At 44.3% G+C, this 24,906-nt stretch overlaps 1 protein-coding gene across 3 annotated transcripts; it reads left to right on the top strand.

The window, feature by feature from the left end:
* Positions 1-1,942: 1,942 nt before the first annotated feature.
* On the top strand, positions 1,943-21,494 carry RAB9A (RAB9A, member RAS oncogene family). 3 transcript variants are annotated; one of them, XM_061408159.1, is made up of 4 exons: positions 1,943-2,135; positions 15,879-15,969; positions 16,807-16,837; positions 20,416-21,494. In XM_061408159.1, exon 4 carries the CDS (start codon positions 20,447-20,449, stop codon positions 21,056-21,058), a length of 612 nt encoding a protein of 203 aa, XP_061264143.1. In that variant the 5' UTR covers positions 1,943-2,135; positions 15,879-15,969; positions 16,807-16,837; positions 20,416-20,446; the 3' UTR covers positions 21,059-21,494. The 3 variants fall into 3 exon arrangements, with proteins under 3 accessions (XP_061264143.1, XP_061264144.1, XP_061264146.1); XM_061408160.1 differs by lacking the exon at positions 15,879-15,969; XM_061408162.1 differs by lacking the exons at positions 15,879-15,969; positions 16,807-16,837.
* Positions 21,495-24,906: the final 3,412 nt, after the last annotated feature.

Here is a 24,906-nt window from a genome sequence, read left to right as displayed (position 1 = left end):
GCTGGTTGGTATTAGCGATTATGACGATAAACCCTTAATGCATCACTCCTTGTCTATGATTATGACATAGATCTAGAATTTTTCAGATAGCATTTCCTTAGTGACCCATGGCTTCTTTGTTGCAATTTAGTCCACTGGATCTAACACTGTCTATTTTGGTGTTCTTTTGAAAGATTAAAGTTCTTACATGTTTTGTTGTGTAGTTTTAATTATGTGTTTTAAAATAAGCCAATGAATCTCTTCATCCTCCCTATTATCAGTAGATTTGCATTTTATAAACCTTTACTTATATTTGCTAGGGGAAATACCCTGCATGGATATGATTTTTTTCTATGAAAGAAAAATTCATTTAAGCTTAAACTAGAATTCAGTCACATGCCTCACTTTCACAAGGATTCTAAAATTGCCTTTTATGCTTGTGACAAACTCTCTCAAATGGAACTGTTCTAGTACTGAATAATTACCTTAGATTCCTTACCCAAAATTGACTTCCTAAAGAGCCAGAAAGTGAAGAGGAACTAAAGAGCCTCTTGATGAAAGTGAAAGAGGAGAGTGAAAAAGTTGGCCTAAAGCTCAACATTCAGAAAACTAAGATCATGGCATCTGGTCCCATCACTTCATGGGAAATAGATGGAGAAACAGTGGAAACAGTGTCAGACTTTATTTTGGGGGGCTCCAAAATCACTGCAGATGGTGATTGCAGCCATGAAATTAAAAGACGCTTATTCCTTGGAAGGAAAGTTATGACCAACCTAGATAGCATATTCAAAAGCAGAGACATTACTTTGCCAACAAATGTCCGTCTAGTGAAGGCTATGGTTTTTCCAGTGGTCATGTATGGATGTGAGAGTTGGACTGTGAAAAAAGCTGACTGCCGAAGAATTGATGTTTTTGAACTGTGGTGTTGGAGAAGACTCTTGAGAGTCCCTTGGACTGCAAGGAGATCCAACCAGTCCATTTTAAAGGAGATCAGTCCTGGGTATTCTTTGGAAGGACTGATGCTGAAGCTGAAACTCCAATACTTTGGCCACCTCATGCAGAGAGTTGACTCATTGGAAAAGACTCTGATGCTGGGAGGGATTGGAGGCAGGAGGAGAAGGGGAGGACAGAGGATGAGATGGCTGGATGGCATCACCAACTCGATGGACATGAGTTTGAGTAAACTCCAGGAGTTGGTGATGGACAGGGAGGCCTGGCATGCTGCTATTCATGGGGTCGCAAAGAGTCGGACAGGACTGAGCGAGTGAACTGAACTGAAAGAGCCAGAGGTTAATGATTGTGGGCCCAGGAAACAATAAAGGTGAGATCCTTTTCTTGGAAAGTAAACAAACTAAATCTGCCCTACAAAATATATTTATAGAGGGACTAAAAATCCCTCTCTGGTCTCCAGTATCGACCTGCACTTAACTCCGTATTTCAAGTGAGGAATTAAGAGTTCCAATACCGCCTTTTCCCACTGCTTCTTTATACATTTCCCCACTACTGCTTTATATTTAGAGAGGCGGGAGGCAGTAAAAATTTTAAGAGCAAGGAAATTAAAAAAAATTAATCAAAAAATCCTGTTATTTCACAGTATCACAGATGTTTTCATTTTTCAATCTATTCACTTGTCTATTTGCATATTCATTTCGCCGCATAGTCATAGCATCGTGTGACAGTGCTTTTGCGGTCTGTTTATTCCCATTTTACGTCAGCTTTTAAAGGTAACTAGTATCCGTGCTGTCTTTTCCCGAGAACGCAACCCGAAGAAAACCCGTGATTCAGCTAGAGGGGATCCGCAAGGAGTGGGTGAGGGCAGGGCAGAGGCGACCTCGAGGCCCCGCACCCCGATTCCCCTAATCAGGCCCCGCCCCGACTTCCCAGGGCTCCTGCCGACCAGGCCCCGCCCCACCTTCCCAGGGCTCCCGCCACCCCGGGCCCCGCCCCGCCGACTAGGTCCCGCCCGCTTTTCCCGGGCCCCGCCCCGGCCCGTCGCCATGTTGTTCCCTCCGTGCAGGACGGGGGCAACCGCAGACTGACCCGCGCCGTGCCGCCGACGTCTCCTGCCTGCTGGCTCCTCGACCCTCTTCACTTTTTTTCCCTGCCCCCGGACGGACCGGCCCGAAGCTCCCGAACTTATTCCGTGTGGCCGTGAGGTGAGCGGGGCGCCGACTCCCCTCGGGGCTGGGCGGGGGTTGGGGCCAGCTGCGCGGGCGTCAGGGTCTGAGCGGAGCCCGCCGACGGCGAGTGCGGCCTGGGCTTCGGGCACTGGGGCGGGGGGCGCGCGCGGCCAGTGCGGGTCATTTTTCCGCACCCCCCGGGAGAAGGGACGACTTGTAGCCCCTTGCCTCCTACTGTGTCTGACGCAGGTGGAAAGACGGGGTCCCACACCTACACACCCGGGGAGAGAGATACACGCCCCAAGACAGGCACCTAAAAGTCCTGGAGACGCACACGGGGAAAGAGATCCATTAGCAGCTGGGATCAGGGAGAGGGACACAGCCACACAAACCCCTAGGCGGGAGAGGGCATATGCTACCCGCAGGGAAACACGCATACACGGAGAAATCCACCCAGGCACCCCAAAGCAACCCACTCTGACGTGACTCACAGAAAGCAGAGGCGCTCACGATTTGATACTGGCGACTTCTGACCTGCTTCCCAGGTGAACGTTTGCTGAGGTGTTAGTACCACTCCGGAGACGAGGGGGGAAATATAAAACTAATCCTAGGGGCTGGAGGCGGTTTGGGCCGTTATCGGATGCAGACTCTGGCCAAGGTTTCCGAATGGCGTTCTTCTCGTTCTTCCACTTCGTTTTTTAAAGAGACAAGATGAAAATTTTAAGTGCCGATTTAATTAAGTCGAAGAGTATCAGTTGGGTTTGGGGTTTTTTTTTTTGTTTTTTTTTCAAGTGATGATACATCCCGTGACCAGGGTTCTTTTGAGGAATGACTTCGGGTAGTTTCCAAATCGTCACGTGAACACGCTCTTTATGTAGGATTTCGGCGGCCTGATAAAAATAGATTTTGTTTGCTTTTTAAAAAATTAATGAAAAATTATTTTTCGTGCTTGTCTTTCTCTGCCATCATAATTGTAGTGGAAAATCGCTAAATTGCCTGTAATCTCAGAAACTTTTCGGTGGAACAAAACTCAAGACATGAAGGAAGCTCAGTACTCTTCTGCCACGGACCTTTAAGGAGACTGTTTTTCGTTTCTCTTTTTCTTTGTTTTCTTTTCTCTGGTGTGGCCGTCTGGTGTCTTCAGTTTTTTGTGTGTGGATATTGTATTAATAGTAAATTCCTCTAGTTTATACTAAAAAGCTTCTGGCTTGCTGACTTATTTACTTTGGAGAGTTTTGTGAGTTGGAGAGATTTTTGGTTCGTCATTTGTCAGGTTAGAATAGACTGAGGAAAACTAAGTAGAACACTGTTGGCCTTGACTCCTGGCCGAGTTCTTGGAGACTAAGGAAATACTTCAGTGCTGTTCGCTCTTGTCCAAGCTCTCCTCTTTCCATTTTTTCTTCCTCCGCCACTTTTTCCATCTAGACTGTGGTTCTCTGGAGGACTGAAGATAAGAGCCAGGATTCCGAGTAGGCCCCTGTGAATTTAGAGTGCTAGTGAGGGGTGGCATTTGACAACCTCTGCAGCCTTTTTGGTTCACACATGTGAGAGAGTGCTGCAGGCATCTATTGAGTAAAGACCAGGGGTGCTGCTCAACATCCTACAATGCACAGGGCAGCTCCTCACAGAGAGTTGCCCAGCTCAAAATGTTGCTTGTGCTGGGGTTGAGAAATCCCGCTTGACGTCAGTCCATGTAACTCCAGAGCTCACAGTCAGTGCTTCTCTAAGTCCTTCAAATGTGCTGTTGGTTCTTGTTTAGGAAACTTCCTGGACTTGGGAACTTGAAGAGATTTCCCTTGACCGAGAGACATATTCATTCATTTGATAGAATAAGAGTGACCAAAAATTTTCTGATAACAGAAATCTCCCCCTGCTCCCCCTTTCTATTTCGTTGGCAAAAGTGTTGGAGAGAACTTGAGGGGCATTCGGGGCCTTTGAAGCTGACTTAGGAAATTTGGTTTCAGTATTCGAATTGTCAGCAAACATTTTCTGAGTAGCTCTTCGGTTGCTGATAAAAAGGTGCTAGTGATACCAAGGGCAGTGGGGATTCCCCCCCTCCCTGAAGCGTACAGTCTGATCACAGTCATGAGATTGGGATCTAACTTTGTCTTCCCACAAAGTTCATTACCCAGCCTACTCAAGGTCGTGGGCCAGGTGTTGTTAAACAAAACATTTGCAAACCAGCTCATAGGTACCTGTTTCATGGTATTTACTGTGTGTGGACTTAGGTGAAATGGGGAAAGGTTGATGTGTTTTTCTTTTTGTGTTCAATTTTATTGGAGGAGGTCATGGCAACTCACTCCGGTATTCTTGCCTGGAGAATTCCATGGACAGAGGAGCCTGGCAGGCTACAGTCCATGGGGTCACAGAGTCAGACACGACTGAGCAGCTACCACATAGTTGGTTTACAATGTTGTGTTAGTTTCCAGTGTGTAGCATAGGGACTCAGTTATACATATTCATTCTTTTTCACATTCATTTCCCATATAGGTTATTACAGAATATTGAGTAGAATCCTCTATGCTACTCAGTTGGACCTTGTTGATTATCTGTTTTATACATAGTAGTGTGTGTATGTTAATCCCAAGCCCTGGTTGATGTGGTTTTGATAACTTTGTAAGTTGAACACTTGTGAATATTTACAAGAAACAAATCGAGAAGCCATTCTTGTTGAGTATAAAATTCTTCCTTAAATTAGCTTCAGTGGACAATAATTCTGCATGGATTTTATCAATGAATTCAAAAAATAAGCAATAAAAATTTTTAATTGATTTTTGCATTCTTTCCTGACTTTTTCCAGCATGTTTTCATCATGCCTAAAACTAGCCCCTTCAGTCCATGTACTGCTTCATTCTGGTGGCAGATGTAACTCCTAGGTGAACTTTGTGAGTGAGAGGAGTCCTAAAGGCTTGGCCCTGAAAGTTCACTGGTGGCATATTAAGACTTGGGGCCTTCACTGCCGTGGCCTGGGTTCAGTTGCTGGTTGGGGAAACTGAGATCCTGAAAGCTCTGCAGCGTGGCCAGGAAAAAAAAAAAAAAAGATTGGTTCTATTTAGGAATTGCTGTGAGAGTGTTATTCATTTGGTCAACATGGCATCTTTTGTGAGGAGCTTTGCTTTTTGCCTTGTGCTGTTGGACACTGAGTGTGTTCATTGCCAATGAATAGATTTTTCTGCCTTGTATCAGGAGTTGTCTGCTGTGGGGTAGAGGGGATGCTGAATTATACACCTAAAAATGATTGCTATCAAGTGCAGTCTACCAAAGGGGTGTGTGCTCTGTTACTACTGCAGGGGTTTTATCCTGGGGAGAATCAAGAGAATGGTGCAGGAGGAGCACCCCCTGCTCTGGGGAGTCTTGCTCCATGTGCACTTGGTTTGCTGCTCTGGCCAAGTTAGGTCACCACATTTCTTTGTAACATTGAGCTGGTTGTACTTTGTAATGCCTTTGTGGATCTATGACACCAAGTAAAGACATCAAATTATTGGCTTCCAAGTACAGATATACCTCGGAGATATTTTGGATTTGGTTTCAGACCAAAGGTTTTGGTTTTTCACTGCTTATGAAAGTTACAAGACGTTTATACCATACCTGTGTGTTATGCCTAAAAAAACCAACATACACACTTTAATTAAAAAATACTTTGTGGCTGAAAATTGTTGGCCATCGTCTGAGCCTTCAGTGAGTTGTAATCTTTTTGCACTGCTGATATCACTGATCACAGATCACGGTAACAAATATAATAATAATGAACAAGTTTAAAATAATGCAAGAATTATGAAAACGTGATGCAGAGACAAGCAGTGAGCAAATACTGTTGGAAAATGGCGCTCATAAACTTGCTTCATGCAGAGTGCCAGAAACCTTCAGTTTGTAAAAAGCCCCTAATAACTGTGAAGCACAGTAAAAGGAGGGCTGCCTGGAGTTCTGCCTCAGGCAAGCTGGTGAAGCAACAGAAGGAAATAAGCCAAATGGAAAAGTGTGTGTGTGTCTGTGTGTGTGAGAAACAGGTCTCACTTGAAAGGTAGCTTGGTAATAAATTTGTTAATCAAAACCAAGGAAAAGAAAATAGAGCCTGTGACTAAGTAGATCATCAACAGAACATGTATTAAGAATTTTTTTTTTGAGGGGGTTGGTAAACTCACAAAAGGCCCCAGGGCGTTTGGAGAGCTGTGATGCAGATGAAAGGTCAAGGTTCCTTCTGGAGGAGAGCTGGGGGACCCAGGTGTGTAGGTGAGGGGGGCCTGGCTGCCCTGTGTTGGGGAGGGGAGGTTGGAGCTTGCCAGGGAGGCTGGGGGTGCCTCTGCTCTGGAGAGAACTTCCCCAGCGTGACTCTTGGCATAGCACGTGTTGTGAAGGTGAGCTCCGGGTGTTTGCACATCCTGGGTTCTTCCATTACCTTCTGTTAATTTTTTACCATGCCGGGTGCAGAGTAGGGCATGCTGGTGCTTATCGCGAACATAGAGAGGATGATGAGTGGTGAGCGCATGTAGGTGAGGTCGCAGCTAGATCAGCGTGGGCTGGGGAGAGCCAGCCCTGTGTCTGGGAAGAAATACAGAATGGAGCAAGACAGGCCATGGAGGTTCACCAAACTGGCTGCCCTCAACCTGCTCGTTGCAGTGCAGGGACTCAGAACACAGGCCCCACTTGTGTCCACGGCCTGATGCCTTCCCAGTGTCTGCTATTGTTAGAGGGGGATGGAGAAACAGTATGGAACAGCTTGCTACATTCATCCCGTGGCCACATTCATTATCCAGGAGTGAAGGAGAGCAGAGCACGGCATCCAGTGAACTGACTGCTGGGTCTGTGTGGGCTGAACCATTTTCATCCCAGGTTCTTGTGAACTGGGTTAGGTTTTGGGGGAACAGAGGCTAAGGTCGTCTCCAGAAGGTTCATTCTTGTGAGAGGGGCTGTATTTGTCAGTGTTGGAGAAGTCTGAAAAAGCGCCTTACAGATTTCTCTTCCTGGCACTTGCTCTGTAGAAGCATATCACAGATAATGGAGGGTTTGACTGCTTTAACAGGTTTGCAAATATCAGAACTCCCTGGAGTGCGGCATGCGGCTAGGTGACCACTCTCGTGGGCGCAGTCTTGCGCTGGGGTATGTAATCAGAGCAGTGATTAGGTGGACGCACCTGAACATACGTCTGTGGTTTCGTTGGAAGTCAGAACAGAAGAGCTGCTGGAAGGCCACGTGTTGGTAAATACAAAGCATTTCTAGAATGAGTTCCAGTACTCTTCAGTAACATTTCAGAATGTTTGGGAACAAACAGCTGCTACCCTCTTACCCTGTTCCGCATTAATATTTGTGCAGCACCTGATTTTTATCATACTAGCCCCAGGGAAGCCCGCCTCCCAAAGATACGATGTCATAGAAAGGAATGTGGTGTGATCTACCGTGAACTCATGAACTCCCTTTTGAGCGCCGGTTGTGAAGCATCCTGCAGACTGCCAGCACCTCTGTGACGCCCTCTGAAATGTCATATAACCTGCCCTGCCCAGTTCCCTGCACGCACTGTCGCTTGCTGTCCCCTCCCTCATCATCTGGAGAGTTCCAGTCCCAACTCCTGCTGCGAACAGTTTATTAGGAAGTAGGTCTGCTGGTAGGGAGGGGGCCCCTGGTTGCCGAGGGGGTGTCATGGGGTTTCCCCTTGTGCTTTCTACCCAGCCAGCCTGTATGCGTCTTTGCTGAGATGCGCCCCATGCCCTCGGGGCCGATTTCTCCTTGACAGCTGTTTCTCCCCAGGTAGGTTTCCTGGCTCTTCAGTTTGTCACTTGACTTTCCGTCTTCCTGGTTTTGTTGCTGTCTCTCACTACAGTTGTTCTCTTGTTGTCCTTTTTGGCTTTGTATATTTTTTTGACTTTTCTTTTCTTTTGATGGGAGTGAAGGTCACACGTGTTTGACCTGCCCTGTTCAATTATACCAGGGGGAAGTTATTCAATCTTTATGAACTTGGTTTATTGATCCATAAAGCATGGGTGGTAGCATCTGCGTTGCAGGTGACTTCAAGGTGCTCTGCGCCAGGTACCTAGTAGACACTCAGAGAACAGTGGCGGCTGATGTTATTGTAGTCATAGCATTTGTTATTTGAGCAAACAAGATGGTGGCAGTAAGCAGGGAGTGAACTGGACACGTTTCTTGTGTGGGTGAAATGGGTAAGACAGAAGAAAGAGATTTTGAAAATGGGGAAAATAATTAGCTTGGTTTTTATATCTGTCGAATTTGAACTGCCATCTGAATTCATCAGATGACTGTATTATAAAAGGGGTTGGAATTCTTATCTGGCGCCCAAGGGGCAGAAGGGTGGAGGTGGGCTTTAGGAATCACTAGGTTTTTATATCCCAGGAAGATATGGTTTGGGAAGAGGTAAAGGCATCATTGACACAACGGACATGAGTGAGCAAACTCTGGGAGAGAGGGAAGGACAGGGAAGCCTGGCAGGCTGCAGTCCTTGGGTCACAGAGCCTGACATGACTTAGTGACTGAACAACAGCAAGGGCATCAACCTGGTGATATATATACTCTAAGAGCCTCTTAGAAAAGGGAGCCATTTGGGTTGCAGAAAGCTAATGGGGTGAGGGGCAGAGAAGGCAGGGTAGCTTTATGGACAGTGAAGTAGGAAGCATTTTCAAGGTCATTGCTAGGCCATTAGACCTAACAGACAGTACTGGTGACTGAGTCCTGGCTAAGACTTGAAGGTCCCACTGATGCCTCTAGTTAGAGGTGTGGTACTTGCAAGACCCTTTCCCATTTGGGCCTCCATTATCTTACTTGTTTTAAAACAAATGCCCTCAGAAGGGTACTCCTTTGAGCTTTGATGCCAGGTAATACATTCAGACAAATTGATCCATCTTAGAATTCACTGTCCACTGGGTGGGCCTCTCGTGAAGACACTGGTCAACCAGGAGGTGTGTTTGTAGAAGCGTACACGGGGAAGTCCTCAGGGGACACTTTTTTCTTCAATTGCTTTAGGGCTGCGTGTGCCTTAGGGGTTTTAGATGGGGACTGAAGAGAAGCCCTTGGATTGGCCTTTGGGAAGTCTCCCATGACTTCTGCTGATGCTCGGGGGGATAGAGAGGTTGAGAACCTCCATTCAGTGAGCAGGTGCAGAGCTGATCAGGCACAGAGCGAAGTGTGTCATGATGACGGAGTAAGTCTGGGCTCGGGAAGGTTTTTGTAAGCCAAGTCAGCTTCAGTACCTTGGTGGGGTACTGAAGACTACAGCATCAGCGATGGAGACGTGTGGTGAACTTTCTAGAAGGCTCCCTGCAGCACTCTGATGTTTCTTCTCGTTTTGACCTGGTGACGGTTTCCCAGCAGAATGGGAATCTCTAATCTAGTTCAGTCCTATATGCTGGATATACAGCTGTTCTCTTGAAATAGATCTTCTTGGGAAATTCCACCCCTCTTACTTCATTTCTCTAACAGCCAAAAAGTTCTACCTTGCTGTGGCCTCATGCCTTGTGGGGAGTGTTGCTATACTGACTCTTCCTTGAGCTTACATGGAAGTTTCTCCAGCCCTCACCCCTTTCTGCTTCAAATTAAAGATAGCAAGCAGGTTTCTTACCTAACTTGAAGAGACGAATCAGAAGCAGGGTTCCCTTAAGTTACAGCAGATCATCGCAGATCATGTTCAGTTTGTGTTTCGTTGCTCTTAATATATTTTTCTAACATGCACATTCACATTCCTTTCTTTCACAATGCAGTCTTCTTCCTGAAATACCCTGCTCTACTTCATAGTGTAGTATTCCTATTTTGTGACTTTTATTCATTTGTTTGCATTTTAATTTTGTCCTCCAAAGTGCAGCCTTAAAACTATCCCCACTCTTTTCTGTCAAGCATTTCAAGTGCATTTTTCAGGTGTCTTCGTTACAGGTAAATTTATGCTTGTTCCTTTTGAGGACTTCATTAAATAAAACGAAGAACAAAATGTTTTCCTCACAGGATTAGCAGTTTCCTGTGAATAAGTCTCTTGATTGAACTGTCACAGTTCATGGTCCAAGTGTAATATTAATGAAGTCTTATGGGTAAGGGAGAGAACCTCGAAACAGTAATGGCAAGTAAAGGTAAAAGTCTTGAGGGTCTTATGAACTACACAAATTAATCACACGAAATATACAAATGTTGCAGATGCTTATTGATCACTTCTTTTTTAAAAAAAATATATTTAATTGATCATTTCTTGAGGTGCATACTCCATTAAGAATCTGATGAAACCTTTTTGACTCTTTCCAGAGGAAGGCTCAAGCACAGTTCCATCCATTCACTCACCCTTGTCTCACCTATGATTCTAGAAGGTGCATTTTCCCCCTGCAGCTCTTTCATGGACTCTCAGTTAAGCACACTCCATGCCTGTACTTTCCAATGCAGTACTCATGTAGCAACTTAAATGTAACCGAATTGAAATGAGATTAACACTTCACTTCCTCAGTTGGACCAGCCACATTTCAAGCGCTCAGTAGCTGTATGTGGTTTGTGACTACTATATTGGACATAAGAACATTTCCTTCATCACAGAAAGTTGTGTTGGAGCACACTGCTCTCTATTTTCAGGATAATTTAAGAAAATTGAGTTCCTTAACCAAATGTATTTTTTTCTCCTCTCTTCTCCCTACCTACTCACTCCACCACTGTTAATGATTAGTTAGTATATCTAACTACAAAGGTGCCTTGTTTTAAGCAAAACTGAGAGTTTATATTTCTACTAGATGCCTGATCTTCATAAAAGAGCACTCATGGAACGACTTCTTTAAGTAGGATGAGCTGCTCTGACTTCGTGATATAGCGTGGTTTGATTTGTACAGTTTTTTCCTTCTCTAGCAGTCTCTGAGGCAAGGCTCAGTGGTCACCTAGATAACGTGTTTTCATGTGGCAAGTTGTGCCTTCCAAGTTGGTCTGTGCCTGTGCTATTTGCTTAATTCATTTTGTTATGCTCCACTTCTTGCTGTAGAGATAGTGCCCATTATTATACTTAATGACTTCCTTGACATGCCTTGTTCAGCAAGACACCCAGGAAGACCGGAAATAAAAGAGTGGAGCTAAGAGGCTGTTAAGCGAGACACACCTGTATTGAGAGATAAGGAAATAAATACAGCCTAGGTGAAAATAGAAACGATGGAGGGATTAACCATGCTTTTGTGGCCTTGGTTAGTTTCTTTGAGCCTCAGTTTCTCAAGCTGTGATATGAAATAAAGTGGCGTGCCTCTAACGGGGACATTTAAGAGTGAGTGCAAAAGAAACATGTGATTTTGAAAAGAAGAAAAAAAAAGATCTGTTCCTAAATTTAAGTCAGGAGTGATAAATTCAGTTTAAATTTTTGGAAATGAGAGTTAGTCAAGGGGTTTCAGATTTGAAAACCTGAGAATTTGAGGAAGCCGTTTATAAACCTAGCATCCTTTCGGCAGCTTGTTAACAGGAATGTGGGTCTTCAGCATTTCCTGCTGCATTCCAGAGTACTTATTTTAAAGTGGTTTTCTCATTTGAGTTTCAAGTAAGAATCAAATTTTTTTTTGTCTTCTCCCACATATTTTAATAGACCTCAAAAACAGAATGGGGGAAGAACTGATTGAATAGAGAAAAAACTGCAAGTACGGAAAGTACAAATAGAAAAATAAGAATAGAATAGCAAGAATGAAAAAAAAAAAAAAAGAATAGCAAGAATGAAGGAGGAAGTAGTTTACTCATGGTTCTCAATTTAGCATTCATTTGATACCTCAGCGTGTGGAAAGCTGTGTACTAGATGTTGCAGACCCAAAAAAGGGCCCGTGAACGGGTGGCATTAGGTGTTGTGTGTCCCTCTAGGGAGCTGACAGTGTAATTAGGAAACTATAAGTGAATGAGAGCTGTAATAGAAGTGGAATGATGATGAAAATGAAGAGAAAGATTAGGTTGTGACGGACATGGCAAAAGTGGGCCTGTAGATAACTAGGATTTTCATAGCTGTCAAGATGTGGGGAGGGAACTCCTAGTGCAGATAAGGGCCTGAGCAAAGGCTGGACAGTAAATGCCTGATAGGTTTGGGAGTGGTGACCTGTAGGGTTATAATTGGGACAAGCAGGTAGGTATGTGAGGTTGGAGAGCTCTTTGAATGCCGTGCTCAAAATCCTATATAATAAAAGTAATAAACAAAGAATTGGGTTTTGTTATGTGTACGGATGGAAGCAGTTAGGTCCATGACCAATAAAAAGGGTCTACCTTTAATCCACACAAACATTTCTGTTTGAGATATATATTCTCCATGCTTGGATTTGACTCCCCCCTTGGTTTGTTGTAATAATCAGCTTTGGAAGCGAGCATGGAGATAGAGACCAGAGAAAAGGCTCCTCTACACTATCCGTAAACAATTGATAGTGCAAGATAAAAGTGCACGATTGAAAAGTTGGAAAAGAGTGTTATAAAAAGCAAAGGGCTGGCATTCAATGCTCTCTTTTTATCTTTAGTTTTGAGGTATCTGTTGAAAACATAGTTCATTTTCTTTCCTGCCAGTAACCTACTTAACCAACTTCCCATTCAGATGAGTGTGCACCATAGTTAACCTTCATTGTTGCCAGCACGTGATCTTGTAATCCTGACGGAGTATTTACTGTGTGTGTAACTGCTTATTGAAAAGGATACTGCTGAAGGGACAAGGAGATCATTTGTGGCACATATAAATTAGGGTCTTATTGCTAATTCTCAGGCTGAGTGTGTGTGTGTGTGTGTGTGTGTGTATCAATAAAAATATGTCTAGATTATTTAGTTATAATTCACATACAATAAAGCTTACCTTTTTAATGTGTACAGTTCAGTTGTTTTTAGTATAGACACTGAATTATGCAATCATCACCACTAATTCTGGAGTATTTTTGTCATATACCTTCTCCCCACACACACACAAAAAGAAACCTGTGCCCATTAGCAGTCACTCCCCGTTCCCTGGAACACAAATTTACTTTCTGTCTCTGTGGATTTGCCTATTTTGAACATTTCATGTAAATGGTATAATGTATGGCCTTTTGTGTGTGGCTTCCTTAAATAATCATGTTTTTGAGGTTCATCCATGTAGTTGCATGTATCAGAACTTCATTCTTTCCTGTGACTGATTAATCTTCCATTGTATGGAGAGGCCACATTTTTATTATTCATCAGTTGATGCACATTGTGCTGTTTCCATGGTTTGGCTATTATGATTAATACTATGCTCTTCATGTACATGGCTTCCCTTATAGATCAGTCGGTAAAGAATCTGCCTGCAGTGCAGGAGGCCCGGGTTCAATCCCTGGGTTGGGAAGATCCCCTGGAGAAGGAAATGGCAACCCACTCCAGTATCCTTGCCTGGAAAATCTCACGGACAGAGGAGCCTGGTGGACTGCAGTCCATGGGGTCGCAAAGAGTCGGGCACGACTGAGCGACTAACACTAACACTATTCATGTACAAGTTTTTGTGTGGATGTGTTTTTATTTCTCTTGAGTACATACGTAGGAGAGTACTGCAGTCCATGGGGTCGCAAAGAGTCTGACACAACAGCTGAACTGAACTGAACTGAACTGATGGTAATTCTGTGTTTACCGTTTTGGGGAACCGCAGATTGTTTTCATTATCATTGCACCATTCTGCCTTCCCACCAGCAGTGTATGACAGGTCTAGTTTTCTCACATCCTCAGCAACACTTGTTATTGTCTGCCTTTTGGGTGTGAAGAGGTATCTCATTATAGTTTTCATTTGCATTTCATTCCTGGCTAATGATATTGACCATTTTTGTCCATTTTTAAATTGCTTTTTAAATTATTATTTTAAGAGTTCCTGGATACTGGTCCTTTATCAGATAAATGATTTTCAAGTATTTTCTCCCATCCTGTGGATTGTCTTCACTTTCTTGATAGTGCCCTTTGAAACACAAAAGTTTTAGATTCTGATGAAGTTCATTTGACCTATTTTTTCTTCTGTTGCTTGTGTTTTGGGTTTCATGTTGAATTATTTTTAATATAATCTGAGTTATAGAAAAATTTAGGAAGCAGTTGTCCATAAGGTCTGGTGGGTAGCAGTATTTGAAGAAAATTTAAAAGAAAATTATTTCTATTTCAATTACAGCATTCAGTCAAGCTAGGCTTTAAGTGAAAATGAAGTTTTAAAAAATGCTTCTGAGTTTGCCAACCCCTGCCCAAATTGCAGATTCAAGAGCAAAATAAATGATTGTTCTTGCTTTAAAAGAATACTTTTGATATTTGAAAAAGGAGTATGAGTGTGAAATCAAGTCAGGACTTTAAAGACTTGGTGTTGATTGTTTGAGATTTTCTTGCAGACTTTCATGTTAACCTATGAATTTTTTACATGGTGTCATCACGGTGTACACATTCTTTGGATTTATTACTTAATACATTTCTACAGACCTGTGTCTCCAGTCTAATCAAGGGCTGCAGAGCATCCCCAATTATGCATTTAGGTCATTTCCATTTGCTCCACTGGGAACATTTTTGCAATGTTTTTTTTCTCCTTGCTGTTTTTTGAGGGCGAGTAGTTTTAGAATGGTATGGGAATGTATTTTTGGTGTAGAGTTTAGAAAATGGATGGCTCAGGGAAAAATCTGGGCATTTTTATCATAGTATAAGACATTTCCCTTAACTGAATCTTTTTTGAGATCTTGCCTCTTTACAAACGTGAAGTTGCCCTGGGAGGCACTCTGATCTCAGTATTGCCTCTGCATGCAGAGGTGCCTGCGGGGGTGCCAGGAGCACGGGGGCAGGGTTTCCAGGGAGCTGAGATCTAGCCGCCTGGCCAGGGGTGAGCGGGAGGAGGGGTTTGGGGTGAGTAGCTTACTGCAGTCTCTAGTAGGAGGCCAGCCACCCCAGAGCACGCTGACACCGTCAGTGGTTGGAGAGGGATGGTAAGTGAGCCACCACCACTCTGCCCCTGGCCTCCCTTCTGCCCTCCCCATATAGCCTGCTCTTGTGATCGCAGACAGATGCTTTTCTGGACTCCGCATCTGCTCAGGGATGCGGGTAGGCTCACTCTGAGGGCATTGGCAGAAGTCTTTTGGTGGCCTACCCGTAAAGTCCCGTGGCCGCACAGCTCGTTCCTCGCTCCACCTCGCCACGGCGCCCCCCACCGCTGGCTCCAGGTGGTCTGCCCTGGGCTCTCCCTGGCCACGTGGGTGCCTTTGCACCCCGGTCCTGGTTCCAGTCATACCCTGCCTGCCCCAGTTCCTTCCTCCTCCAGCCGGAGCTGTGCAGTGGTCAGAGCCACTTGTCAGGGTCAGAGGCCCCTGGGGTGGACACTTGCACCCCTTTCCTAGCTGTGTGACCGCCAGCAAGGAATGTCACCTCTCTGAGTCAGAGTCCTCATCCCTAGGGTAGCTGGTGGCGAGTGGATGCAGAAATGCAAAGTCAGTGGCCTGAAGGGCTCAGTAATTGTGAGGGTGGTGGTGGTTTTGTCCTTAACTCCTAATGTCAAGATTTTGAAGGGTATCGTGTTTTTCATTGATTGAATTTATAATTGAATTCATTTAAGTCCCACAGAAATGCCCTTTGCTTTTAAAAAAGGGAGGGAGAGGAGTTTGAAACTGTTGGTTTAGTTGGAAAGAGGCTAGTACTTTAGCACAGCCTAGTTGGCCCAGGAAACCTCCACACTGAATTTGGTGTGTGGGACTAGGCTCCTTTGGCTTCCTAATATCGGCCTGCATTGCCCTCTCATTTGTTCTGCCTGTGACTCTTCTAGAAATTTGGCTGAAGAAATGGCCATGAAAGAATCCTGTCTGGTTTCCATGAAACTATCAGTAAAGGCTTCTTCATGTGTTTGTTCCACAGAAGCTGTCTGCGCTCAGGCCATGAGCCTGGCACAGTGGTGAGCTGCTTTCCCTGGTGTCTGTGTCTCAGTGAATCTTTCCTCAGCCCTCCGGTAGGTCCTGCTGTTGCCAGAGTCCCCAAGCTGCAGGGTGTCCAAGAGCTTGGCCGTGGGTACGGGCTCTTGGGCTTTGGCACAGGGAGCCAGTTCTCCTTTCTGCCAGTGGCTTTTGTTAACTCACAAAGTTTCCCCTCTGCTCTGGCTGCCCAGAAAGAAGCTTCAGGATATTCTGCGCTGCCTTAGCCCAGATTTTCCTGTGTCACGTTAGGTGCCTGTCCCTTGAGTGGCCCTTCTTTTATCCTTGTTGGTATTGTTCAGTTGCTCAGCTGACTTTGCGACCCCATGGGCTGCAGCATGCCAGGTTTCTCTGTCCTTCGCTATCTCCCGGAGATTGCTCAAACTCCTGTCCATTGAGTTGGTGATGCCTTGATTGTATTCTCTGGAATGTGATTATTCTAAATCACTCAAAATTTGGGCAGAATTTGAACAACAAATGAAATATTTTACATTTCATCTTAACCAGATTTTATATTTGTCTGAATGGGATACTTAGAAAAGTAGGGTGGATGGGGACATGTACTTCTTAAAAAAAACAAAGTGTATTTGATTCTAGGGCTACTTTTAGGCTGAGAAAGTTCATAGACAGCTTGCAGGTGCAGTTTTCCTTTTTTTTTTTTTTTAATTTATTTTTTAATTGAAGGGTAATTGGTTTTCAGAATTTTGTTGTTTTCTGTCAAACCTTAACATGAATCAGTTATAAACTAAGAATCTAGCTACTAATAAAAGTCGGACATTTCTTTTACTTTTTAATTATTGTGTTTACTCTTAAAATTATGAAAACAGACTGAATGTATATTGCTAAGGTGAGCTTTCACATTTTTTTCTTTGCAGATTATGATGATGCTTGAACTGAACAATTAAGGTAAGATTTATGGCCTGTGTGTTATGCTTTTCTTATTTAGATTTCTTTATAGTGTTTAGCTGATTGCGAAAGTCATATTTTAGCTTGGGTGAAAATTATTGCCTTTGGGCAATCCTAAACTGAAGTATAAAAGGCTTCATGTTACATTTTAAGGTAAGTCTTGAAAAGAACATAGCAGGATACCTTTATTCATTCAGCTTATACTAAAGAGGTTTCAAAGGATTTTTCTGTTTTTAGAGAAGAAAAGGGGAAAAATTTTAATGTTCATAAGCTAATTATGTTATGTTAATGATAGACTGCATCAAGCTAACTTTTGTTAGATGTGAGTGGGAAATAAGATAGTTTGTATAATCATCTTTATCATATGTGTGTCTGTATTCAGTGCTGCAGCTAGACTGAGCGAGTTGTGCATGTCTATATTAGTTGTCTGAGCAAATGCCAACATACCCCCAAATAGGATTGCTGCTGCTGCTGCTGCTGCTGCCGCCAAGTCGCTTCAGTCATGTCCAACTCTGTGCAGCCCCAGAGACGGCAGCCCACCACACTTCCCCTCTGGGAGGCCCCAAATTACATATGGGAAATGTAAAAAAATGTACCTATTTCCTGGTGTGTGAGTCTAGCGTATCCCAAATCCCACATTATTATGCAAGAAGAAAAGAACTATCAAAGTATCCTGATAAAAGTTATGATTACAAATCTCAAGGAATTTCTAAGACTTAATTCGGTAGATATGTAACCTCTCGTCTGGGTGGAGGCTGTTAGATTGCACAGTCTGGTTTATAATGTGATGTAAAGATACTAACAAGTTGATGCTGTGCAGTGGAAGTTTGTGTCTAGCAAACTAGACACTTAACTAGAGACTTAACTAGAGTCCTGGGGTAAATGGTAGACTAGAATTGAGCACGTCTTTTACACCCTTACAACACAACATGAAACGTCCCTGTTTATGTATCTTGAAAACCCTGGGAAAGGAACAGTCCTCAAATGAGGGGCTGCTGGGGGAAGTTTACAGTGTTAGGGATGACAGAGCGTTCTGAGGGCCAGGTTACTTAGACGTAGTGGGTGGGGTCGCCAGCAGGGAGAGCAGCGTGGGCCAGGGTAAAGGTGAGTATGTGGGCTGAGCCCGTGGATCTGAATTTCACTTCCACTTGACAGTGCATTTCTGGATGGCTGATGCTGAGAATGGGGAACAGGACCAGGTGTCTTGCCTTAGAAGTTGGACTTAGACCTGAGTCTGGAAGACCACTGAAGAATGTTAAGGAGGGGGCATTAGCAGATGCTTCCCCAGTAGCTCAGTGGTAAAGAATCTGTCTGGAATCCGCCTGAAATGCAGGAGTGGCAGGAGACGCGGGTTTGATCTTTGGGCTGGGAAGATCCCATGGAGGAGGAAATGGCAACCCACTTCTGTATGCTTGCCTGGAGAATCCCATGGACAGAGGAGCCTGGCGGGATATGGTCCTTGGGGTCGCAAACAGTCGAACAGGACTGAGTGACTAGTACTTTCACTTTCCCTATGTAAGAATAGTTGGTGTGCATTTTTGGTTTTGCTACTCTTTTTTTCTGGGTTGAAGTCATGTAAGCAAGATTCCAAAGAATTAAACAAAGGAACCGATTTAGTGCACTGTTACTGTGTCAGGAAATGAAGGGGTTTGAGATAGTTTCAGTTTCCTTTCTGACAGTAATTTAGCCTGGGCGGTGGGCAGAGCCATGTGCTGAGGTTGAAAAGTCTCCAGGTAGTATGCTCCCTGATTGCCTCACCAATTTAAATTGTTTAGATTATAGTAGTAATTACTGTAGCAAGTAATTTCAGAGAGCCAATAAGAGGGGCAAGTTGCTACATGTTTGTAAGAATAGTGTGGTAGCATGTAGTAGGAAGATGAATTCTTGCTGGTTATGGGGAGTGTTCAATTACGTTATACTGGGTCATGCTTGTGTATACCAGGAGATTGCCAGATAATGTTTGTTTACTGCAATGATTTATTTTTTCTTTTGGGTGACATGGCTCAGCATGTGGAATCTTACTAGATCCCCAACTAGGGATCGAACCTGGGCCCCTTGCAGTGAAAACATGGAGTCTTAACCACTGGACCTCCAGGGAGGTCCCTACTGCAGTGAATCATCCTAGTCAATATAACAGTTATTGTTCACGCCTTTGCTACCTACCCATTGAGGGATTCACATTATCTACTTGCATGTGAAAGTTAATTGCCATTTTTGCTGTAGGGCTGTGCTATCCAGTACAGCTGTTTGCTCTTTAAATGTGACTATTCCAATTAGTTAAGACTATAGAAAATTTAAAATTCATTTCCTTTCTCCCAAGTTGAACTTGAGCACAAGTTCAGTGCTCAATAGCCACATGTGGCTAGTGGCTGTCATATCAGACAGTCCACATGGAGGATGTCTCCTTTGTTGCAGAGAGTACTGTTAGACGGTACTAAAGATTGTCTGCTTTTACAAATTTTCATATCTTAAAAGCCATTTTATACTGAAATATTTACAGACTACATGCTATAATTTGATTCAGAATAATTTGGGAGAAGGGAAAACGGGACACTATGGAGCACACAGGATTTGCTGTAAGTTGATAATTGGCAAAACTAGGTTTAGGGTCTGTGCGGTATCATTAATTATTCTCATTATTCCAAAATTGTGTATGTTTGACATTTTCCATAATAAAGAGTTAAAATAGAAGCCTTAAATAAGAACAACGCTCCCACCAGGCTGTAAATAGGTGTCTGAATCTTCATATGCCACGCCACCCCACCCTTGCCCTCCTCACTTCCCCAGGCTGGTGTACGGGGCAGTCTAGTCCTTCCCCAGGGCTTCCCCTTAAAGCATGGGCACCATACCACATTTTGGTTTAAGGTTCATTGCATCCCCCCTCGAAATACAAGTAACAGACAGCCCAGGCTCCCATTTGTTCAGAAGTGTTGGAGCTGCCCAAACGAATCTTATGGGTAGAATGTGGTAGGTTACTATATTATAATAAAAATTCCATTGGTGCTGACGTTAATGTTAGCGAACTAAGTATCCCCAGTGAAGAGAACAGAGTCCTTTACTCAAGTGGTTGGCTTTGGTCTGTTCACAGCCAGATCAGTGAACTCTGTCTCCTGTTCCCTGCTTGCCAGCTCCTATGCTGATAGTGTTGGGAGAGAGACAGAGGGGATTGTCCAGAAGCCCCCTGGCCTGAGAGGAAAGCCATCAGTGAACACGGGCACCATGCCACCAGAGGGCGGTTTGTAGTTGCTCTGGAAATGTGCCCACTTCAGTCTCCTGCTGCCTAACAAATGGTGGCAGGGCTTGTTGTGAGCTGAGAGGATGGTTTGGAGGTTAGACTCGGCTTTGAGTGCCAGCCTCAGTCAAGGGTGACCGGAGGAAGGGGAAGAACGAGCCCTCAGCAGTGGTTGTCGGGAGTGATGGTCCGATGGTGCCTGGCGCGAGGTGCAGAGCTCAATAGGTGACATCTCTTGCTGTCACGTATTCCCTGCGTTTTCTTTCCCTTAGCACTGATGTTCAGAGAGGCACGTGGAACTAGGTACAGGTCTAACAGAATGTAATGGTACTCTTCTGTTTTACAGGGTTCCACAGTCAGAGATCTTGAGATTAATAATGGCAGGAAAATCATCGCTTTTCAAAGTCATTCTCCTTGGAGATGGTGGTGTTGGGAAGAGTTCTCTAATGAACAGATATGTGACTAATAAGTTTGATGCCCAGCTCTTCCATACAATAGGTGTGGAGTTTTTAAATAAAGATTTGGAGGTGGATGGACACTTTGTCACCATGCAGATCTGGGACACGGCTGGTCAAGAGCGCTTCAGAAGCCTGAGGACACCATTCTACAGAGGTTCTGACTGTTGCCTGCTTACCTTTAGTGTCGATGATTCTCAGAGCTTCCAGAATTTGAGTAACTGGAAGAAAGAATTCATATATTACGCAGATGTGAAAGAGCCCGAAAGCTTTCCTTTTGTGATTCTGGGCAACAAGGTTGACATCAGCGAGCGGCAAGTGTCTGCAGAAGAAGCCCAAGCCTGGTGCCGGGACAACGGCGACTATCCCTACTTTGAAACGAGTGCAAAAGATGCCACGAATGTCGCCGCAGCCTTTGAGGAAGCAGTTCGAAGAGTGCTCGCTACCGAGGATAGGTCGGATCCCTTGATTCAGACAGACACGGTCCGTCTGCACCGGAAGCCCAAGCCCAGCTCGTCTTGCTGTGGAAGTTAGAGAGGTAGCCAGTGCAACCTGACCAGCTCACCCACATGCGCAGATGGGCTCTGGGCGGAGAAGAGGGTACGCATGTGCAGCAACGCATCACATACTCAACCGTTAACCGTGCTGCTGCCTGTCAGTGGGTGGGGGAAGCGACACATCCCCTCATGGGAGAATCCATTTACTCAGTAATGGCGCCTGACACGTACCCATTGTAACGGCTGTCTAATAATGTTTAATTTAAATATGTATGTTACAGAGCTAATAAGTGAAATGACCAAGACTTTATAATTAAAACACTTAAGTATCCTAGAAGTTACTGTCTTTTCCCTGGGAATATGGAGAACTACTTTTTCTATGTGTATATTTTTATGTAATTAGCATTCTGTTCCTGGTTCAGGGAAAGCATGTCCTAAAGCAATAATGTTAGCTATTAAAGATTAAAATTGAATGCATTTGCACTGTGGTTATTTGATTTGATTACTACTTCTTTCTCTTTATGTTCGTTTTTTCACTCTGCGTATCAGAATTGATCTCACGAGTAATCACTTGTCATTTGTGAATGCCACACGTGAGCCACACCCCCTTCAACACAGAAGCCAGCTTGTATCATTTTTGGAGGAAATCCTACTTCTGGTTGGTACTTGGTGTGAGGGTAAACAAAGACCTCTTTATTTGGGCATGTATTTATCCAGTGTCACTGAACTGTGTGGTGATTTGGTCGCAAGGAGATCTTTTGTCAACTCTGCTTCAATGACCAGACTTATTGATAAAGCAAATCATGGTCTTTTGTGAGTGCTGTGTCCTTCACGCTGATCCTGCCCTGCAGAGGCACACTGATGCCTGGGCTGCATGTGAGTGAAGACAGCACCCAGGCCTGTAGAGCAGTGGGTGATCAAGGGACATGCTTTTGTGGGGGTGGGCCTGTGGCAGGGGAGTATGTTTTGGGAACAGCTAGACTGAGATACTTCCCTCCCTGGCCCCATAGCTTGGGAACCACTGACAAAGAATATCATTACAGTAAGCTAAGATTTTGAAAGTCTTTAACTTCCTAACACAGCAGACAGTTTGGCTGTAAGCAAAACATTTTCACATTTTAAATTTGGGGAGATTAAATCTCTTTATGTTCTCAGGTTGATGAAGAGAGAGCTCTAGTTTTTATTATTTATAATCAATTCTGCTTCTCCAAACTCATCCTCCACTCAAAAAATAGGCATCCACTACTAACAAATTAGTGTATATTATATATTGCCTTTATTTTTTTCTCTAGGGGACTTGCTTTGTTATTTTAAACCAAGTATGCCTGCCCATTGTTTGGTGACGTGCCCTTTTCGCTTAATCTGTCTGGATGTATTTCCATTATAGTAGACCCATCTCATTTATTTGCCACATGGATGTCTCACAGTCAAGCCCTTCTTGACTGCTAGCTAGCTGGCAGTAGGATATTAACGTTTCCTATACCTTGGTCACCAACGGATATTAGGAGTACATTTTTTGTTGTTTATTATTTGAATAGATGATAGAGTCACATGGTTGAAAAGTAGAAGGCATAAGGAACCAATGTCTCCATTTCCTGCTTGTGCAGGCAGCCATGTGTCAGTCTCTTGGATATCCACGTAGATTTTTAGTACATAAGGAAAGAATATTGTGTTTGCCAGGGCTGCCATAACACGTGGACTGGGTGGTTTAAACAATGGGGATTTCTTTTATAGTTCCGGAGGCTAGAAGTCCACAATCAAGGTGTTGACAGGTTTAGTTTTTCCTGAGTCCTCTCATCATGGCTTGTAGAGGACCTTTGCTCTGCATACAACTCTTTCCCTACCTCCTCAACCCCATCTCTCTGTGTCCAGATTTCCTCCTCTTAGAATACTACTAGTGAGATTGGATTTCCCTGTATTATACAGTAGGACCTTGTTTATTTTACATATAAAGAGCTTATTTTAACTTGAATTACCTTTTAAAAGGCCCTGTCTCCAAATATAGTCACATTCTGAGGGACTGGCGGTTAGGCTTGTTGAATATGAATTTTTGGAGGGACACAATTCAGCCCCATATATACAGTGTGTGTGTAGGTATTTACAAAATGTAATTTTGATACTTGTATAGGTTTAACTAATAGCTTAGTGATTTCCCCAAACTTTGAAGCATCTTTTCAGTAACTTTTTTCCAGTTAGTTGGCATTTCAGAGGTCTAGAGCTGGGCAGCAAAAAGTTTTTATCCAAGGACCATATTTTTTTGTGTGTAAAGACAGGCTGATGGAAGGGGGAGTAATCTAGCTTCACAGTGTAACTTAAAAGACCTGGTGAACAGAGGCTCCCTGAGCAAGGCCAGTAACTGAAATGGGACAAGAAGGGGAGGAACAAGACCCAACTAAGAGCTTCGGCTGTCACAGCAACAACTCACTGATGGAAGAGCTCTTCGTGCTGCAGCAAAAGGTAGCTGAAAGTCTGATTCTTTTAAGAAAGTAAAAGGCACTCGGATTGGTGTTGCACAAAGATGAGAAACGGAGAAAGTGAGAGTTGAGGAGCAAAGCAGGCGACTGCAGTGGCAGGAAGGGTGCAAGCAGCTGCAGAGCCCCAAGGGAGCAGGCAGGAGGGAAGTGGGGCATGCTGTCCCTGTCTGGACCAGGGACCCCAGGGTTACAGGTCCGATGGGGGATTTTGTGCTGTCTTTGGATATAAAGCCTTTGAGACAGGGCAAGGTTAAGGAAAAGGCAAACTACTGAACTTGGGAGGTGGACAGATGTACATTTGACAGTTGATGTAGCGGTTACAGTGTGCTGCATGGAAGATGGCAAAGTGCATATTTGTTAGTGAATACTTAACTGTTTTTGTCTCTTTCTTCCCCCTTGGGAAAAACTCCCCAACTGAAGTTAAAATATCGAAGATGGTCCACATGTTAAAACCTGGCATTTCATGTTTCTGTGAAACCTTGTATAAGCTTTCACAGTGCCAGCAGCTTGGGGTGGTGGGGCAGGGAAGCAGTAGGTAGGAAGAAGGCTCGGTGTAGTCCGTGGATTCTGAGAAATTACCACTGTGGACTGTCAACCAGGAAGTACTGTCCTGACCATAGAGGGGATGGATGTGGGTGTAGCAGGGCGGAGGAGACCCACGGTCCCTACTTAGGTGGAGAACGTGGGCACCACTGAAGCATCCTAGGTAGTGAAAGAGGAGTGAACCGGGCTTGTGCATTTTATTTGGATCACTGGGAGTGCTAGTGTAGATGACAGGCTTAACGCTGACTTGTGTGTGCTTGGTGGGCCCAATGCCCAGGGTGCTACTGATGTCCCCCAATTCATCTTGTGTTCCAGAACTTTCAGTGACATCACTTACTCTTTTTTGCAAGCTCTTTTGCATTTTTTGCTTTCGTTTTCCTAATAATCAGTCCCTGATCTTCCCCTTACATGAGTCCTGGTTCCATCCTTTGAGCTGTCCTATTTCAGCAGGCTTTTCCAGCACAGCCCATCTCTGAGATCCTGCCCACTCTTATGCCCATCACTAGATCTGCCTTCACGCTCTGACAGAGGCAGGCATATATGAAAGCCGATCCTTAGCCACAGGGATCTGCTGCCACAGGGCCTGTGCTCTCATTCCCATCTCACTGTCAAGAGCCTGGTGACAAGGCTATTTGCAGGGCACTGCTGTCCTGTGGATGAGCGGGGATGGGAACCATCAAACACCACATGGCTCAGCTCCTGACTAGGGCACTGCCTCCCCTCTGCCTTATATGCTCCGGGAGGGTAGAGCAAACTGTATACGATAAGTACATGTGTGGGTCTCTCCAGTGAGCATGGCTGAGTTACTCCTGGATTTCTGAGTATCTTTTTCTGCTCCCAAAGCTCTGGCACCGGGTTTGAGGAGATC

Source organism: Bos javanicus, chromosome X (assembly GCF_032452875.1).
Source record: "Bos javanicus breed banteng chromosome X, ARS-OSU_banteng_1.0, whole genome shotgun sequence".
Taxonomy (NCBI): Eukaryota; Metazoa; Chordata; class Mammalia; order Artiodactyla; family Bovidae; genus Bos; species Bos javanicus.
The sequence above is the reverse complement of the archived record's forward strand: the minus strand, read 5'-3'. Positions and strand labels throughout refer to the sequence as shown.